This window comes from Protopterus annectens, chromosome 3.part0 (assembly GCF_019279795.1).
Source record: "Protopterus annectens isolate FY-2018-M chromosome 3.part0, PAN1.0, whole genome shotgun sequence".
NCBI classification, from domain to species: Eukaryota; Metazoa; Chordata; order Ceratodontiformes; family Protopteridae; genus Protopterus; species Protopterus annectens.
The window spans coordinates 813,427,882-813,448,350 of NC_056731.1; the positions used below are offsets into that span (position 1 = coordinate 813,427,882).

General features: G+C 43.7%; 1 protein-coding gene across 2 annotated transcripts in view; it reads right to left on the reverse strand.

Moving 5' to 3' along the window:
* EXOC2 (exocyst complex component 2) overlaps positions 1-20,469 on the reverse strand; it is a 2,261,550-nt gene that overhangs the window by 514,870 nt on the left and 1,726,211 nt on the right. For both annotated transcript variants that reach the window (XM_044065154.1, XM_044065156.1), the window contains exon 23: positions 938-1,079. In XM_044065154.1, coding sequence (XP_043921089.1) covers positions 938-1,079 — 142 coding nt within the window. The remainder of the gene's footprint in view (positions 1-937; positions 1,080-20,469) is intronic.

Genomic DNA, 20,469 nt, shown 5'->3' on the forward strand with positions numbered 1-20,469 from the left:
GATCCGAGGTCGGATCCGATACCCACAGGTTGCAGACGAATGAAGTCTTCCTACTTCAGATCAATAGTTGTTCAATTTTAGCAAGCTCTTCAGATAACACAGCACACATCCTTACTACTTTACTAGGTATCATTCACTCTGTAGGCTTATTTCAGTTACGCACTCAGTTGCTAATTGTTTCTTAGGCAATGCATGCAAGTACTTTTAGAAATAAACTAGTTTTTCATAGCCAGCTTTACAGTTTCAAGATGGAGGTGCATTTACAAGGACACAAGAAAATATGGAATACACAGAAAAATGCAATTGCCACAGTCATTTTTACACTCAATTACACAAGCCGACTTATAAATATGTAGTACTCGCACAACTCGTTATTTTTCAGGACTGCTATCCCAACCCTAGGCACAGTAATCCATCAGTATCTCAGCCAACAGCAACAATACTATTCCCCTTTCAAATTTCATGTATAACTTTCCATATGTTCGCAACTTTCTGATGACAGGAAACTCTTCTGCACATTCTCTCTACCCCAAAAGCCACCAATGTGGAATCTGCCTTCTTCTCTGGTAGTGTCCCAACATTATTCCCTAAAATGCATATGTTCCCTGCTGAGACTTGCCTGTCCATTTTCTCTCTTACTCTCTCACTTTAAGGCCCAGTGTTCGCTATACTTAGCAGCCAACAATATGCCAAATAATATATAGCCACCAATATATATATATATATATATATATATATATATATATATACACACACACATACACACACACACGCACACATACACGCACGCATATATGAATGCATATACAACTGCACAAGCACACATGAGCCTATGCATATAGTGTACTTGCATGGCTAAATAATGTATATTATAATTATTGATCTGAATTTGTTGTTAGAAGTTTAAAAAGAAGTGAAAAAATGAACAGCTGCTTACCAGCGGGAATAAGACAATCCTTCCAGTCAAAATAACCTGCGTAAATTCCAGGTTCCAAAGATCCGACTACAGGATCTGCTTTTGACTCAATATATGTTTCAAACAACTTTTGATCCAAATCTTTGAGGTATCTCAGGCTCTCCTATACATCAAAAATGATAAAAAAGAATCCCTTTAGGAAAAACAAAATATGAACACCAAGCCACCACTATTTTTTTAATCTTATTAACATGGTGGTAATTACGCTAGTAAGAAAGCAGACAGCATTTTAAATAGTGTCTGTAGAGTGGTATATCTGATCTTAGTCTATTCATTTGGTCTAATGTGAAAGACAGCAGTATCTGGTGGTAAGTGTTGCGGTGCCTTCTCCCTTTCATTTCTAATATATTTGAGCTACTTCAAAATAAAATATTTCACAGACATTTTATCAATCCATGGCCCAAACAAATCTAGTAAATCACAGATGATATCATGGTAGGGATGGTGTGATTATTCATCAGACTAATAGCTGTTCTCCACGAATGTAAAGAGATGCACTCATTAAATTTTATGGATTAATCCCCACCTTGATATCACTGGTCATAAAGATCAACTAAAATCAGGGTAGGGAAATGTACTTTTATGTGTTACAATAAAGAACCAGGACTGCATTACAAGTGATGAGGGGAAATGCACAATGGTCCAAAATACAATGCAAACTGTGGCGCTAAACATAGGTCAAAGAGAATGTTTCAAGACACTTGAAATTTTAGTATCAGATTATTACATCCTACCAAATAGATGATGGTGCATGCTGTGACTATGAAGAGCTCTTTCTCCACTTAATTTGAACTGAAACAGAGATGGGATGAAAGGAAAGGGAAAGAGCTATACAAAAACGTGGACTGCATAAGTCACAGAGAAACTTCCAAGGACCAGAAGCAGAATGTTAAGCAGAACGTTTAACCAAAGAAAGCTTAGCATGAACTGCTAAAAAACAACTGGGACTTAAGGTCTTCCTTAACTATCTTTTAGAGGTCTATAGCCAAAAATGCATCAAGACATTACGTTAATCCGAAATGGATGAAATGCATAACTAACAGAACATGGTTCCTTAGAACTTATTTATTTTACAACTTTCATCTACATCCTCCAGAATAAAAAAAATGTGATGATAAACATTAGAAGATGGCTTTACAGCTTTTGGACAAAAAAGTCATAAACCACTTATTTATCCCAAAGTTCCTCAAGGTTTATAACTGTCAATAACAACATTAGGGTTCTCTGTCTATTTCTTAACCTCAAATACCTGAACTGTTTTGTATAGTACAAAACATTTGGCATGTTTTTAATACAATCCACAGTCTCCATCTTGGAAAGAAGCATTTGGTTCTGGGCCACAGAATTATTACATATTTATCTTCAGATTCCAATTCTGCACACAGAAAGGTCAGGGTTCTGGAGCTTCCTTACTAGCTGATACATAAATCTTTGTGTTAACATGAACTACTCAATTATTTAAAAGAGTCTTCTGACACTACCCCCTACCTTTGGTATATAAATGTATATTTATTTGTAAGCGGACAACTGGATTTCTATACTTTGAACTCAATATATGCTGGTTTTGACTAAAGATATGCCAATGTACAACGCATTGAGTAGTCATCATGTCAGTTACTCTGTGAGAATTTCTTCAGATGGTAAAAGCTGGAATTCTCACATCAGAGAACCTGCTCTTGGCAAAACATTTTTTTCATTCTGCAGTTCTGATATTTATGGGAATGCCCACTTCCAAACACAGCATGATGCGATATCAGGTGCAAGAGCTAGCGCAGCACCCTTTGCTCCACAATCTATGTTTCTGGCCCCAGCTGAAAAGTACAGCTGTGTACATTTACCATAAATGTAGATGTTCAAGTGTATTCACTGTTGCAGTTATCCCTGCTGGGTAGTGCTCGGCCGGCCCAAATACCAGAATAAAGAGTATCCCTCCTGCGTTGGCTGCAGGTCACCAGGGACTGAAATCAGTTTCTCGGTGGTATAAAGCAAGGCAGCTGATGCCATTAAATCAGTTTTTCTTGCTCCAACCTATAGCAGCCCTACCCAGAAGGCCTGAGGAAGGCCAAACTGGGGGATGCACATAGGTATAAATTGGCGTGATGGAAACAGAAAGAAATAGAGGGGGAAGGAGGGAAAACAGGTCTGCAACAGTGAATACGCTCACTTATAGTAAGTGTACACAACTGTACAATGTTCTTCATGTATCACTGTTGCAGTCATCGCTTGTGGGAAAATTTTCAAAGCTGAAAGTAGGGTGGAAGGTAGGAAGGGAAGGAATAGAAGAACAGGCTTGCACTGCTCTAAGTAGAACCCAGCATGCCCTGCAGGACTGCAGAGGCAAAGCCTGCCCGACTTTGGAGTAAAGAGGCAATTGGTAGTGTTTGGTAAAGGTGAAGACAGAAGTCCAAGTGGCAGCTTCTAGGATGTCCTTGGTAGGGACGCCCCTGAGAAAAGCAGTGGAAGTAGATGCTGCCCTAGTGGAATGGCTTTGGACAGGCTTGGGAGGTATTTTTTTCATGGAAGTAGTAGCATAATTGGATACAGTGGGATATCCATTTTGAAATGGTCTGCTTGGAAATAGGTCCCCCTCTGCCCCTGGGGCAAAGATGACCAGCAGCTGGTTACTCTTTGTGAGAGACTTGGTCCTATCCAGATAGTATCTAAGTTGTCTGTGAAGGTCCAGTGAATGAAGGATTCTTTCCTCCCTATTCCGAGGGTTAGGAAAGAAGGTGAGAAGATGGATAGCCTGATTCAATGTCACATCAGATATCACTTTAAGCATAAAGGAGAGGTTAGTTCTAAGAGGCACCCTGTCTGAATGGAAGATAATGAAGGGTTCAATGGCCATGAGGGCCTGCAGCTCAGAAACCCTACTGGCTGAGGTTAAGGTCAGAAGGAAGGCAGCCTTCCAAGAGAGGTGTTTCAGCTCTGCTGAAGCAGCTGGTTCAAAAGGGTGGTAAGGTCAATTTTACCAAGACATAGGTCAGGTCCCATGCAGGGGTGGGTGGCTTTCTGAGTGGTCTGATGTGTGATACCCCTCTAAGGAATTGTTTTAGCAGGGGATGGGAGAACAAAGGACACTCAGTATGGGAAATGGCAGAGATAGCTGAGGCATGAATTCTGATGGAAGAGTAAGATAATCCTTTTTGCACTACCTCCGCCAGTTAGTCTAAAATCAAAGTGAAGGTGGCAAGGGAGCTGCTTGTACCCTTAGTTTGGCACTAGACATTAAATCTTTCCCATTTTGCAGAGCAGGATTTCCTGGTGCTGGGCCTCCTGGTCTCTTTAATGATGTCCGGGACTTGCTCAATGGTGGGCTGGTATCTGCCTTTGTGGTATAGGCCATGCAGATAGGCTGGCAGTTTGCAGACTGGGATGCAGTACTGACCCTTTTTCTTGGGTTAGTAGTCCTTCTGTGAGAGGCAGGTTCCTGGGCGGCTCCTTGGTCAGGCTGAGTAGCAAGCGGTACCAATGCTGCCTGGGCCAATTCAGAGCAATGAGTATAGCTCTTGGCCCTTCTTCCCTGTTCTTTAGCAGTACCCTTGGGATCATTGGCAAGGGGGGAAAGGTGTAGGCAAACAGGTTGCCCCAGTGGAAGGAGAGTGCGTCCACCTTCTAGGCTCCTGGGTGGAACTCCCTGGTGCAGAACTGGTCCAACTGTCTGTTTTCTATGGATGTGAAGAGGTCTACCTCTGGGGTCCCCATATTTGGGTGATGTTGAGGAAGGTCTCCCGCCAAAGCTGCCATTCGTGGGAGTCCAGAATACTTCTGCTGAGGTGGTCTGCTAGGGTGTTTTGCTCCCCGGGATGTACTGTGCTATCAGATGTAGGCCCATCATAAAGGCAGTCTGCCAGAGTAACATGGCTAGACAACAAAGGGGGTAAGAGTGTGTTCCCCCCCTGCTTGCTGATGTACCACATTACTGTGGTACTGTCTGTTTTGATGAGGAGCACCACTGGTTTTAGGTGGCTTTTGAAGGCTGTGGTAGCCCTGAGTACTGCCATCATTTCCTTCAGGTTGATGTGGAGGTCTAGGTCCCTGAGGTCTCAGGTGCCTTGGTTGCACAGGCCTCCTAAGCGGGCCACCCAGGCCATGTCTCAGGCATCTGTGGTGATGGCCTGGCCTTGGGGAAGAATGAGAAATGGTAGGCCCTTGTTCAGGATACAGACTTCTGCCCACCATAGGAGTTCTTCCCTTAAGCAGGTAATGAGAGGTACTTGTAGCTCCAGTGACTGAGTGTTGGCACCATAAGTTTTTTAGGTACCATTGCAATTTTCTCATGTGTAGTCTGGCCAAGGGCACCAACAGGATGCAGGATGCCATGTGCCCCAGAGCTTGCAGGAACTTCCTTGCTGTGAGGTGTGTCCTGTGAGCTAATTGGGTGACGTACTGGGGTAGAAAACTTTGTCTTTCTGGAGAGAGGAAGGCTCTTTGTGTGGATGTGTCCAGGAGAGCTCCCAAAAAGGTGATCTGTCTTGTGGGATGAAAATAGGATTTTTCTTTGTTGATGGTAAATCCCAGAGAGGTAAGGAGGGTTTGGACAAAGCTGAGGTCCTGCAGGAGCTTTTCCCTGCTGTCTGCCTGGATGAGACAGTCATCCAGATAGGGTTAAATTTGTATGTTTTTCTGCCTGCAGAATGCAAGGACAGGGGCCAGACATTTGGTGAAAACCCTGGGAGCAGTAAATAAGCCAAACGGCAGAGCTGAGAATTGTAAGTGTTGTGAGTCTGCCCTGAAGCAAAGGAACCTTCTGCAGGATTCCCTTATAGGGATACGGAGGTAGGCGTCCTTTAGATCTAGGGTGACTAGCCTGGCATTTGGAGTCAGCATGGGCAAGAGTTTTTGGAATGTAGGCATTTTCAATTTTGGCACAAGCAGGGAAGGTTTACTGTGGATAGAGCTAGAATAGGACGCCAAGTGCCCTCTTTGCTGGGTACCAGGAACAATCTTAAATAAAACCCTTTTACAGCTTGTTCCTGAGGTACCAGCTCCACTGCTCCTTGAGCACAGAGTTTCTGAATTTGGCAGAGGGCCTCTGCCTGTTGATTTGCTGATATGTCTAGGTACCCTGTTAAGCTTGGGTTCTCTTTGAATGAGAATCTGTATCCTTGGGAAATTATTTTTAGGACCCACTGATCTGCTGTGATGGCTTTCCAGTTGTCTTTGAAAAGAGATATGCTTACTCCTAACCTTTGGGGGGCAGAGGTGGGAGGTGGAGTCATTGAGAGTCCTTAGGGTAGGGTGTGGACTGAGAACTCCTTGCCCTGGGGGTTGTAGGGATCCATTGTCTGGACCTCTGCTGGCCTTGTAGTTGCTGCCTGGGGGGGGGTCTATCCTTTGCCCTTTCCTTTGAACCAGCTTGGATTGGGAAGGAAAGGACTAGTGCTTGGTGGGAAAGTTTCTGCTGAATCTGGGAGGTTGCACCTGGACAAAATCTTTTACTGTCTGCATTGATTTGGCCTTATCCTCTATTTTCTTAATCACCTCCTCCACCTTAGATCCAAACAAGCAATTCTTATCTGGGGGGGGGTGTCTAAGAGTTGGATTTAACCTGATCAGGCAGAGGCTGCTCTTTCAGTCATGCATGTCTCCTAATGACTGACCCTGAAACAGCAGCCCTACTGGAGGCTTCTAGGGCATTGAATCCACAGTGGAGGGAATGCTTTACCACTCGAGTGCTTGAGTACTAAAGCTCTTTCAGTTCTCTGGAAGTTGAACTGTCTGACAAGGAGGAAATTTTCTGCTTTAGTAGTTCCAGCATATGTTGTTTTTTAAGCATATGGAACTGGCAGTTAAGATTTCTGACAGCTAAGGTAGCAGAGGTATATACCTTTTTACCCCATCTGTCTAAGGCTCTGCTATCCTTGTCAGAAGGTATTGGATTTTTGGAGGAACTAGCCCTTGCCCCTTTGGGCCCCTGGGTGATGACATCTGGGTTGGCTGCAGGGTTCTTGAATAAATATTTGTGTGTGTCTGGCACCCTGTAATACCTGTCAGGCTTTCTGAGTGCTGGAGGCAGGGCATCAGGGGTGAAGCTAGACTCCATAAAGACATCCTAGTCTACAACGGGCTACGGGTTTATGCTGGGGTAGGTCCAGAATCTCTCTTATTTTCTTCTTAGACTGGGGGTAGTCCTGAGCTTCCCAATGGAAGTGTTCCCTGAGGGTATGCAAGGTCTCTTTAAATGAAGGGTCCTCATGGGGGATGCAGATGGGATGGATTCCTCTGCATCAGAATCTTCAACGGTAGTAATGGGCTGCTGTTCACTGTCTGAGTCCAGAAAGTATGACTCTTCAGTGTCAGGTTCTGAGAGAATCTGTGGGGAAAGGTCCCTTTTCCTTTTGGCTGGGGTAGTCTGATTACCTCTGATGAGCGTGATCAGATTCTCAGTCATCTTAAGAAGCTGCTGTGACTGAGCAGGCCAGGCTTGAGGAAGATGATGACTGGGAATTGTTGAAAGAGTTTTTCTAGCAGTGGCCTTGCTTTTAGGCCTCAGTGTTTTGATGGGCCTAGGTGCGGCTGTGGCCGTCGGTCTTTGTCTGGTGTCGGTTATCAGAAGGGCTTCCTCGGAAGCTGGTGCCTGCAGAGTGGCTCTGGACCCAACCACGGGGCTGATAACTGAAATCTCAAGAAGTGTAGTCTGATCCTGTGGTGTACCGGACTCTGAATGGGGCTCAGTAGAGGCCTGCGGTGGCTGTGTAGCTGTCGTCAGGGGCTGTGTAGGTGCCTCACTGAATTTCGTTATGCTAGTGGCTGACTTCAGATTAGAATCATCTGTAGGCCTAACCTTTTGTGGTCTGTCCCTTTCTTTGTCTTTTCTCTTTTTTGGGGGGATATCCACTGGAGGCTGACCAACAAATGCCATTTTGTACTAAGAAGGACTCTCCTTAAAATGTCTAGCTACAAATTCAGCTCTATAGTGTATGGTCCTAGCATTAAATAGAGTGCAGAACCGACATCTGGGGACATCGTGGTCTGGGCCTAAACAAGTTACACACAGGTTATGGAAGTCTCGGTGTGGTATTTGTTTTCCACAGCAGAGACAATTATTTACTTTTTCAGACATCGGTTAGTGCAAGAAAAAGATCCCCAATGGAGTACTTAGCTTTAGTCATTTTTCTTCTTCACTCTGGCAACAGCAGACCAACGCACATGCAAACTGCTTTTGCTTTAGGCTCCATGGGAAGAAAGACTGATGTAATGGCGTCAGCTGCCATGCTTTATACCACTGACGACCTGACGTCAATCCCTGGCGACTTGCAACCGACGCAGGAGGGATACTCTTTACTCTGTTATTCGGGCCGGCCAAGGGCTACCCAGCAGGGATAACTCACAAGTGATGACTGCACCGTGAAACACAAAGAACATCTGAGTGAGTAACCTATAACAGAAAAACATTAACAGATACTTTTTTTTACCATCTTAGGTAATCTACAAAGGGGCCTATTCTTGGTGGATCTATGAATGGCTTTACCCTTTCTTCCATTCTAATTCACCAGTTTTTTTCTGAAGCTTCTGCACAGTTACCATATATAGCATACACGATGACATCACATACCAGGCTAAGATGATGCACTTAGCCTCCAAACTCAGCAGTTCATCCTCAGCCACTGAACAAATGCAGTTCCTGCAACTTAAGAAATACAATGCAGATTTGACACCTATAATGTTTACAAGTACATACCTGACTGACTTGCACAAAAAATGAACAGCAGCAGCAGGATGGATTGGCAGTCCAAGCACAAAGGGACAGTGGGACCCACCAATGAGGGCCCATTAAAAGATAAACTAATAAGTTGAATAAGTATATGTCATACCCAACAACAGCCACCCCCTCCCCCAGTCAGGTTGAATCTCAAGCACTGAATCTACCAGGATGGAAGGCAGTTGACGACAGCAAAAAAGCAAAAGAATCAGAATGTTGAATCATGCAATAAGCAAACACCAAAGGAGGCACAGCTCCTAAAGCCACAGCTGAAACAGTACTTTTTAGCGAAGGTGCAAGCCAGTGACTAAGTGATCACAGCATTAATGGCAACATTTCTAAAGCAATGACCTGGAAGCAGTGATGCCTCTGCTGGAGTGGCCAGCCCTTGAAAGCAACATCTTCCAAAAAGCAGTGAGCCACCTGATGGTAAAACCAAATGTAACTAGCAATCCACCTGGAAAGGGCTTGCTTAACAGCTGACAGCTTTTATCAAAGTAAACGAGATTAGCTACTGTTCTGTTTTCCTGAACTCTTTCATCTGCTCAGCAGAACCTAAGTGGGAGATTGTTTTTGACCCAGACTTTCACCCAAAAACAGGAAGATGAACAGACTGTTTCAGTGGGGTGGTCAGAAGGGACACTGGACCCTTTAGAAAGGCTACACATGGTCATTTACACATAAAGGAATGCAAAGCCAAGATCCTGCAAGTGGAGCTTGATTACTGTCAGAATAAACATTTTTCAAAATACAAACTTTGATGCTAATGAGCCACCAGGTTTAAAGGGGAGATGGGTAAGCGTGCTAGCCATGAAGTTCAATTCTATCAACGCACAGAAGATCTTCAAGGTTGAGCAGATATGCAAACTAACTCATTCCCTCCAGTACAGCTCTTTTGAGTGTGTACCTTTGACTCCCAGTGGGTGTGGTCTGAGCCTTTAAAAAATGAAGTTCTCACCTTCCAGTTCTAACAAATACTCATTGACAGAGGTCAGATATCAATACAACTGTTTGCCATCATGTATGCTTCAAGATAAAATATTCTGATCCCTTGTATGTAGCATGGTTTTGGAATTATTAATGCAAATATAAACAAGCAATATTTGACGCCTAAAGGAGCAGTAGGAGGTAACTGCAGAAACGCCTGGAGGAGCACTTGGCTATAATGAGTTTAAATGACTACATGACTAGGCAGCACGAAGCCACCAATTCTGACTGCCACGGGTCATGATGGGTAGAAGTAGCTAAAACATGCACCCTGACCATAAGATATTTATAGCCCAAGTCATAAAAATGCCTGAAGTATATCAGGATGACCAGCAGAAAAGCTGATAGAAGTGATACCAGGTACCACTTTTTGCAATAAAGAATCTGTTCTACAATGTACAGCATGTCTACTGACTAAGAGGCTTCCTTTCAGATTCTGACACCCCTGCTAGAAGGGTTAGTGGGATTAGAGGGTCTAAGGCAACAGACATGCCCCTGAGGTAGAGCCAGCTATCACCCCAATGGCTGATTGTCTTCGCTAGAATCTATATACCTTACTTTATTCTTTATTAGAACGTACCTGATAGCCTGAAACCAAACCCACCTTAGCAATGAAAAGGCTACAAAAATAGTTTTGGTCTTTCTTTCTTTCTTGCTCTTTGACATGAGGTGTGGAATGTGGGAGAACTGTGGGAAGATGCACATAATCTCCTATGGTCATGGGAGAAAGCACAGCAACTGACCTAGTGCACCACATAGAAGGAGGTAGGCCTGCATTTTCTCAAGTGGCAAACAGGTCAATCTCCAAAGTGCCCCACTTCTGCAGTAACCAAAGACGCTGCTCTGAGTTCACATCTCTGCAAAAGGACTGAAAGAAGTGCTCAATGAGTCTTGTCATTACATTAATTTTACCAGGGATGTGAACTTTAGCATTTAAATTAATTCAGTCTTCCTCACCATTCACAGTGCAACTTACAATAATGGCATTCAGTATCTTAGACTTATTAACCTTACTTAACATTGCAAGAGAAAATCAGCTCAGGAGATGATACATCAAGATTTATTTCTTGTCCTCTCCAGAGTTTAACACAATAAATTACACCATTTTTATAAACAGGCTAACAGAAAGAACAGTTGAGTTAGGACTTACCACAACTACAGATATCCTACTGATCACTGCTGCAGGATTCCAAACTGATGGATTATATCATCAAATAACCTGGATGTTTGCCAGGGTACCAAAGCCAAAACCTTCCATAGCATCACACACTCGATGTATGACCTAAGCCTGAGGGCATAAGGATATAAGCAGATTTATGAGTGTAAATTGTTAGACTATCTCCAAGGCAGTGGGCCTGAAGAGGCCTGAGATGAAAATTAAACTGATCAAATAAGAAGGAAGAGGCAGAGAGACAGCAGTCCCCCTTCGTCCCCGAGGAGTAAAGAATCAGAAAAGGGAGAGAAAGAAGGAATACTGCAACCATGATCAGTCAGACATCTTGTTTTATGGTAAGTTCTTGCATAGCTGTGCTATATCCTTCATTAGATCACTGTTGCAGTATTCCAAACTGTTTGATGATTCAAAAAAGCTTAAGATGTGTGATGGGTGGCTGGAAGGGAGAATTATCTAGTAATCCAGACAGGACTGACCTGATGAAGGTGGCTCTGGATACAGAAAAGGCATCCACTCTATAATGCTTCGTGAAAGTATGCAGAGAAGGCCAATATCTGCTTCTAAAACTGTTCTTCTGGCAATCCCCTTGTAAAAGGCTTCAGATGAGGCCACTGCTCTAATAGAAGGGGCCTTTGGTGGAGAGGGTAAGAATCTGTCATGTAGAGTGCTGCAAAAGGAAACTGAATTTTATAACTTGGAATCTTGGAAACAGACAAACAATTGGTCAGATCTGTGAATATCTTTAGTCTTATCCAGGAAGAATCTGAACTAAGGGCATCCATGGGATGCAGAATTATTTCTCCTTTAGTTTGTGGCTTAGGGAAGAAAGTGAGCAGATTTAAGGCCTGACTGAGAGACAGTGTATTCACCACTTCAGGCATGACGGAGCGATTGACCCTTAAAGACACTCTGTCCTTATGAAAAATAAGAAAAGGGTTGGAATAAGGACCTGTAGTTTGGAGACTCATACAGCACAAAAGTAAGAGCTACTAGAAGAAAAGTTTTCCAAGTACAAGACTTGAGAGATGGAGATGCTGCTGGTTTAAAAAGAGGGACAGTGAGTTTTTCCAGCACAAAACTGAGATCCCAAGCAGAGAGAATAGCTTTTCTAGGAGGTTTTGGGTGGAGTACACCTTTTAAGATCTGTTTTACTTCGTCTGGTCAGCAGCACTGGATTCACAGGTAGGCACATGGATATGGATGAAATGAGTGCCTTAACAGAGGAGGCCAGACTGCAAGAGTTCACAAAAATTAGAGAGGACCACTGGGTCATTAGCATGAAGACAGTCCTGATATTTATGCCGACACCATAGAGTAAATATTTTCTTGTTATGATCTGTAAGACATTCTGACAGCAAGTTTTCCTGCTGCCTGGAGAACCTTAAACACATGATTACAAAATTGGTGTCTAAAAGGGATCATTATCTTATCATCCATAATGTCAGGCTGATAGATGACAGGTTGGGTGAAGTAGTGAGCCCTTATGATGTGTAAACAACTCCACTGTGGAGGGAAGTTCTGTCGACGGTCCTTGGCTATGTGGAAGAGAAGGAGGAATGAGTGTTGCCTTGGCCAATACGGAGTCACCAGTAAGATCATTAGGCATTCTATTTGGATTTTCAATAAGACCTTGTGAAGAAGAAGAAGTGGAAGTGGACAGAAGGCATAATAAGAACCTCCCTCTCCAAGGGAAGTACATTGCATCAGTTTTCCAAACTTGAGGACACTAAGTCTTGGAGCAAAAGAGCAGGAGTTTGTTTACCATTGATGCAGGCAAAATGTCCAACTGTGGCGCCCCTCCCATTTGTCGACTATGTACTGGAAGATCACTCTGTTTAGCATCCATTCGTGGGGATCTTCCCTTACAGTCTGCAAAGACATTGTCATGTGAGGGAATGATAACTACATGAAGAAAGAGGTTTGCTTCTAGGGTCTCTTCTCATGTCAATAGCACCACTCTGCACAGCTAGTAAGATCTGGTACCCCCTGCTTATGTGCCACATGACCATTATGAAAATGTGTGTCTGTGAACAGTCTTAATGAACGTGGTTTTCAGGGATGGGAGAAAATCTACAGGGTCTGAATTAGTGGCCTCATCTCCTTGAGGTAGATGTGCTCTGATCTTAGATTTGTAGGCCATTGCCCCTGAACTTTCAGGTTGCCGATCCATTCTCCCGATGCCTTGTCTGATGAATCTGTGTGCAGCTCCTGTTGTGGTGACTGCAGTCTGAAGGGAAGACAAAGGTTTGCCACCACAGTATTTCCTTCTTTAGGCAAGGCAGAAGAGGATCCTGAGTGTCCAGGGAATGAGAATGGTGAGACCAGATGGTTTTCAGGGTACCACTGAATCTTCCTCATATGGAGCCTGGAAAAGGAGATGATGGTGATGGTTGCTAGCATGAGCCTAGTGCAAGGAGGATCTCCCTTGCAGTACAGGGCTGAAGAGGAAGAACAGAAAGAAGTAACTGGCTAGGCTCTGCATTTTGTCTGGCAGAAAGTAGGCCTGCATGAGTTTGGCGTCTAGCCTGTACCCCAAGAAAACTAGGTCTTGGGTTGGAATCAATGCTGACTTTTTCAGACTGATTGCAAAACTCAGGGCCTAAAGTAAGGCTATGGTGAATCTGAGGATAAATCAGGAGTACCTGCTGAGAAGGCGCCTGCATTAACAAATCATCCAAATAGGGGAATATTTCAATTCCCTCAGTCTTGGAGTAAGCCATTACTGGTGCAATGAACTTTGTAAAGAATCTGCAGGCTGTAAAAATTCCAAAAGGAAAGCAGAGAACTGAAAGTGTGATGAGTCAGTAGAAAACCTCAGTAATTTCCTATAAGCTGGGTGAACAGGAATGTGTAGATAGGCATTCTCTAGGTCTAAGGACACTAGGAAGTCTTGAGGAAGGATGAATGGAAGCAGAGTTTCCAGGGACATCTTAAAAGATGGAACAAGAAATAGGGTGGTGAGGATGCAGAGATCCACAATTGGTCTCCGATCTCATCCTTTACTTGGGACAAGGAAAAGTCTGAAATGCAACCCTCTTCCCACATACTGCAGAGGTAGCAGCTATATTGTGCCTTGCTCTAGCAAGCTTTGAAAGATGGGATAGACCAACTATTAGTCAATACAGACACTGTAAAAATGCAGTCTTTAGGAGAACTGTGCCTCCAACAAAATCTGTTAGCATTTTTTTAATGGCAACATCAATAAACCACCTCCAAAACTTCAGAATTCCCAATATAAATTAGCACCGAAGCAGTTAGCAAGCTCAATGTACAGTAAACACTGAAAACAAAAAATACTTTTAAAAATACTTACTGTTTCCTCAGATCAAGTAAGGAAGTAACCAAATGACTGACAAATACTGACAACTGATTACTACAGTAACAAAAAAGTTGAAGAATGGCGTGGACCACTCTCTCTCTCTCTCCTTTACTGCAGAACTTGCAGATGACAATGGAGTGGAGAGCAACTGCACCTCGTGACAGAAATCTAACGGACATCTACCTGCATCTTACTCATGTTTATCTTATGATGACTGTCCAGCAGCAATTAATATTGGGGGTTGGCATAATGGTCAAAATGATCATCTCACAGACATACAGTAAAGGGTGTGATTCTTACCCTTGAAAGGGAAACTGATTAGGCTTAAAATGGTCCACAAGTGCAGCTAGCCTAGTACTTATGAACATATTATGACAAACATCAGCTGTTTTAAATTCGCACCCTTGTTTCAATTAAAACTTGAGGTGGCTGCACATGTACAGAATGTAAGTAGTCCTTTCTTCTCTGGTTTTTGACACTGGAAAGAAAAAGGGAAATGGATTAACTGGATCAGGCACAACTGCCCTCTGGTATAACAGGAAAATTTCCAAGTACAGCTCAGGTGACCTGAGATAAAACAGTTGCTTTGGCATGTAATGGAGCTGGCAGGAAAAGACGGCCATGCCCATCCTGGTTGAAGGGATACGATTCCTGGATGGTTTGCTGTTACTCTAGGGTAAGTACAAACAAGCCCACTGCAGTACAACCTGTGCAAGCAGGATGTAGGCTGTGGCTGCCTAAGCCAACGATGGTAGCACTTGCAGCTGTATGTGAAGAAGCATGTATAAATGGAGTCTGAGAGGCACGGGTGATTCCTACATGGCATGTACTCACTGCGTCACCAGGGCTGGGGTTAGTGCCATAACGTGTCCTCAGTTGCCAGGATGCCAAGAAAAGCACAAGTAGTCCACATGGCTGTATGCATGGATGGCTTTTCCTTCCACAGCACTCAACTTTATATGGTACTAAGAAAATGCCCCTCATAAGGGGAAATGAACAGGCTCAATCTGTAAAACAAGGGCGCAAAAAAGAAATAGCAAAATAAATACTGTCAGACTTTTAAAAGGAAACATTTGTTGCTTTAAGGGACACTTGTTCCTTGAATAAAACAATAAAATAGCTGCCTACAAATAAGGACCTGAAGATTAAAGATCATATTAATGGAGGTATTGTCACAACGAAAAGCATCTCTCAAAAACAAATATCAACATTTCCAATGATAGCTGGTTACGTAAAAGCAAACAGATGGGGCTGCAAGAAACAACCAAATGGGAAAAGCTAAATGGAATGGGGTTGAGCTCTGTTAAAGCAGGCTCACATTTGAACAAGGTTATAATTTTATATAAATGACTGGACATAGTACAGTTATCTACACTTACCATAAATGTAGATGTTCAAGTGTATTCACTGTTGCAGTCATTACATTTGGGTTATCTGCTTGCAGTAGCCCTCAGTCGGCCTGATTAACAAAGTCTTGGGTCCTGCGTCGTTGCTGTCCCTTCTTCCATGACGTCAGGTCGTCAGGGGTATAAAACATGCAGCCGACGCCATTACATCAGTTTTTCTTGCCCCAGATGTCAGGTGCCCCCCTAATGGGAAGCAATTAATTCTATAATACAAGGATATACCTCCAACAAAAAAGCAAATACACCAAAAAGCTTTTTGAGCATAGTAAGAGGGAGTAGAGGTATAGCCAAAAGGAGAAAGGGGGCTGAAGGGAGGGTAACCAGGACTGCAACAGTGAATACACTCGAACATCTACATTTATGGTAAGTGTACACAACTGTACTATGTTCTTTGTGTTTCACTGTTGCAGTCATTACATTTGAGTAGATTCCCAAAGCTAAGGTTGGGAGGAGGAATTTAAATAGAATTAGGACCAGCTATAAGGCCCTGCAAGACTGCAGTGGCAAAACCATCTCCGGATTTAGAGAAAACTGGCAAATGATAATGCTTGGTGAAAGTATGTACAGAACTCCAGGTAGCAGCTTCTAGGATGTCCCTTGTAGGGACGCCCCTGAGAAAGGCTGTAGGGGTAGATGCAGCCCTGGATGAATGGGGTCTGTGATGTCCTGTGGGATAGGTTTTCCATGGTGCTTATACCAGAAATAAATGCAGTGGCCTATCCATTTTGAAATGGTTTGCTTTGAAATAGCTTTCCCTTCTGTCCCTGCAGCAAATGCCACCAACAGTTGTTGAGATTTCCTTTGAGGTTTAGTCCTGTCCAAGTAGAATCTAAGTTGTCTGTGCACATCTAAGGAGTACAGTATCCATTCTCCTTTCTTCTGTGGGTTAGGAAAGAAGGTATGCAAATGAATGGATTGATTAAGAGCCACACTGGATACCACCTTAGGCATGAAGGAGGGAATGGTTCTGAGGGACACCCTGTCCACTTGAAATATGATGAAAGACTCCACTGCCATAAGGGCCTGTAACTCAGATACCCTTCTTGCAGAAGGGATTGCTAAAAGGAAAGCTGTTTTCCAGGAAAGGAATTTTAAATCTGCAGTAGCAGCTGGCTTGAATCTCCAAGACAAAGTTAAGGTCCCAGGCAGGAGTTGGAGCTCTCCTCGGTGGCCTTAAATTTTTGTCCCCTCTGAGGAACTGCTTGAGCAGTGGGTGAGAGAAGAGGGGAGGCTCTGTGCTATAATGAGCTGAAATGGCTGAGGCATTAATTTTGATGGAGGAAAAGGACAAGCCCTTATGAAGCATCTCAGTCAAATATTGTAAAATCTGAGGTAAACTGGGCACTGCTGCGCTCATCCCTTGAGATTGTTTCCAGGTACAAAATCATTTCCATTTTGCAGTGTAAGATTTTCTAGTACTAGGCCTCCTAGCCTCTAAAATGATATCCATCACTGAATTACTGAGGGGTGGTAAAGGAGAGATTAGGTAATTAGCCAGGCTGCTGGGCTCAGGGTTTGCAGCTGAGGGTGCAGAATCTGGTTCTACCGCTGAGACAACAAGGAAGGAGTCTGAAACAGGTGCCATGGGGCCAAGCGTGACACACTGCGCAGGAGGGGGTACCAGTGCTGGCGTGGCCAGTCTGGTGCAATTAAAATCGTCCTTAGCTTGTCCTGTTTGATCTTTAGTAGTACCTTGGAGAGCAGAGGTAGAGGAGGAAAGGCATAAACTGATAGGTTTTTCCAGCTGAAGGCTAGAGCATCCACTTTCCAAGCTAGTTTGTGGGGAATCCTCATGCACAATTTGTCCAATTGATGGTTCTGGGGGGAGGCAAACAGGTCTATATCTGGGCTCTCCCATTTGCTTGTCAACATGTTGAAAATCCTTGGTTCCAGTTTCCACTCGTGTGTGTCCATGAGGTTTTTGCTTAGTCCATCTGCCAGTGTATTTAGTTTTCCTGGCAGGAATTGAGCTTGTAGATTCACTTAGTAGCTCACGACTGTGTTCTACAATGCCATGGCTAGTCTGCAGAGGGGGTAAGAGTGTGTACCACCCTGCTTGTTTATGTACCACATTACTGTGGTGTTGTCCGTCTTTGCCATTAGTTGTCCTGGAAGAATGTGGTCCTTGACGGTTGTCAGAGCATTTTGTACAGCTAACATTTCCTTTTGATTTATGTGTAGATGCATTTGACTTGGGTTCCATTTGCCCTGAATGCACTTCCCTGCCAGGTGAGCCCCTCCATGCATAGTCTGATGCATCTGTTGTCAAGGTTTGGGCTGCAGGAGGTAGTGTGAATGGTAGTCCCTTGTTTTGGTGGCAGGCCTCTGTCCACCAAAGGAACTCTAGGCGTAGGCAAGGTATGATAGGAATCATAGCTTCTAGATCCTGTGAATGTTGACACCATAGGCTTTTGTGATACCATTGCAGTTTCCTCATATGCAGCCTTGCATATGGAATTAGATGAATGCAGGAGGCCATGAACCCCAAGGCTGGCAGTATTTGCCTTGCAGATAACTGTTTTTTTTGTGGCCACTTGTATGAAGTAGGTTGTCAAATGAATCCGTTTCTCTGGCGTGAGGAAAGCCATCTGAGAAGTTGTATTCAAGCTTGCTCCCAGGAATATAATTTGTTGACAGGATACCAGGTGTGATTTCTTTTTGTTTATGGTGTACCCCAGACAAGTCAGTACCCTTTGAACACAGGCCAGATGATTCAAAAGTATGTCCTGGCTTTCTGCCTGAGTTAGACAATTGTCCAGGTATGGATATATTTGAATATTTCTTCGCCTGCAGAATGCAATGACTGGAGCTAGGTACTACCCTGGATGCAGTAGATAAGCCAAAGCGCAGTGCAGAGAACTGATAGTGCATGTAACCTGCTTTGAAGCGCAGGCATCTTCTGCAAGACTCCCTGACAGGGATGTGCAGGTATGCTTCTTTTAAGTCTAGTGTTGCCAACCATGCATCTTTGCCTAGCATAGGAAGCAGCTGGTGAAGAGTCAGCATCTTGAATTTTGGAATCACCAGAAAGGTATTTAGAGTAGAAAGGTCCACGATAGGACGTCATGTATTGCCTTTTCTGGGTACCAGAAAAAGTCTTGAATAGAAAGCTTGCCCCTTTTCCTCTTCTGGTACCAACTGAATAGCCCCCATGCTTGAGAGAGAGAGAGTACTTGAATTTGGGCCTCTGCCCACTGATTCGACGGTAGGTCTGGCCACCCGCTTGGTGTTGGTAAGGTGTGGAAGTGAAATCTGTATCCTTGGGACACTATATTTAAAACCCATTTGTCCTGGGTAATGAGTTCCCAGTTTTTGGCCTGCAGACCAATTTTTCTGCCTAAAGGAGTATTCAGTTAGAAAGTGCTTGGAAGTTTTAAAAGCAAGTCATTGAGACAGTTTTCCATAGGGGGAGTCTTACTACTCCCTGATTTGGGTGCGGAAAGCCCCCACTGCTTAATCTTGTGTGTCCCCTGGGACTGAAACCTGGGGTTTCTGCTGTGTCTGGGTTTGGCTTGAAATGACCTGGAAGGGGCTGGAAAGGACCAATTCTTAGATGGCCAGTGCCTACTAAATCTAGAAGGCTGAACTTGTAAGAAATATTTAACAGTTTGCATGGATTTAGCTTTATCTTCCATCTTTTTAAGAACTTCATCAGCCTTGTTGCCAAACAGGTGGTCCTGATTTAAGGGAGCATCCAACAATTTAGCTTTAACATGATCAGGCAAAGACTGCTCCTTAAGCCAAGCAAGCCTTCTGAGCACAGACCAAGTAACATCAGCCCTTCAAGAGGCCTCTAATGAATCAAACCCACATTGCAAATATGTTTTCCAACCTGTTCGGCAAAATGCATTAAATCCTGTAATTCTTTATTTTCCACCCAGTTAGGAATCAACATAATTTTCTGTTTAAGCAATCCAATAACATGTTGTTGATACTTTAACATATGAAACTGGCAGTTTAAAGCCCTAATGGCCAAGGCTGCAGAAGTGTAAACTTTCTTACCCCATCTATCCAGCGCCCCGGAGTCTCTATCAGAGGGGGTAGGATTTTTAGCAGTAGAAGCCTTAATGCCCTTGGGTCCCTGTGAAATAGTCTCTGGATCCGCAATAGGATTTTTAAAAAGGAACTTGTGAGAATCAGGAACCCTGTAATATCTGTCAGGTTTTCTGGGAGCAGGAGGCAAAAGAATCAGGGGCCAAACTACATTCCGAAAAGGCATAGTCAACAATGTCTAGTACAGGAGGAACAGCTAAAGGCCAATGCTGAGGCAGGAGTAAGAAATCCCTAAGCCTCTTTTTTGAATCAGAAAAATCCTGGCTTTCCCAGTGGAAATGCTCCCTTAGAGTATGTAAGGTTTCACCAAAAGAAAAATCCTCTGGCGGGGAAGCAGAGGGAATAGAGTCCTCTGCATCTGAATCCTCATAAGTAGATAAGGGCAAATCCAGATCATCAGAAGAAAAAGAAAAATCAGAATCTTGATCAGAAGATTCATAAACAACTTCAGTCCTAGGTCTTTTAGAAGGGGGAGGGTGGCTTCCCCTGATTAGAGTTATAAGATCTTCAGCCATTCTTATAATTTGTTTCTTAGGCATAGAGGCCTGAGCATGCGGTCTGGGCATCGTTTTTTTAGGCATGGTTCGAGATTTAGGCCTAAATGAAGAAGGAGGCATTAGTTTAATATGCAAGTCTGTAGGCCTGAATACACCCTCAGAAGCTGGTGCCTGCACAGCGGCTCAAGACCCATCCAAGGTAGAGACATCTGCGGGTTCCATAGTTGAAGCATCTCGTGGCATACCGGACTCCGAATGGGTCACAGTAGAAGCCTGCAAATCAGAAGTAGCAGGTATCAGGGGCTGCAAAAGCGCCTCACTGAGTACCGGTGGACTGGTGACTAGCTTAGGA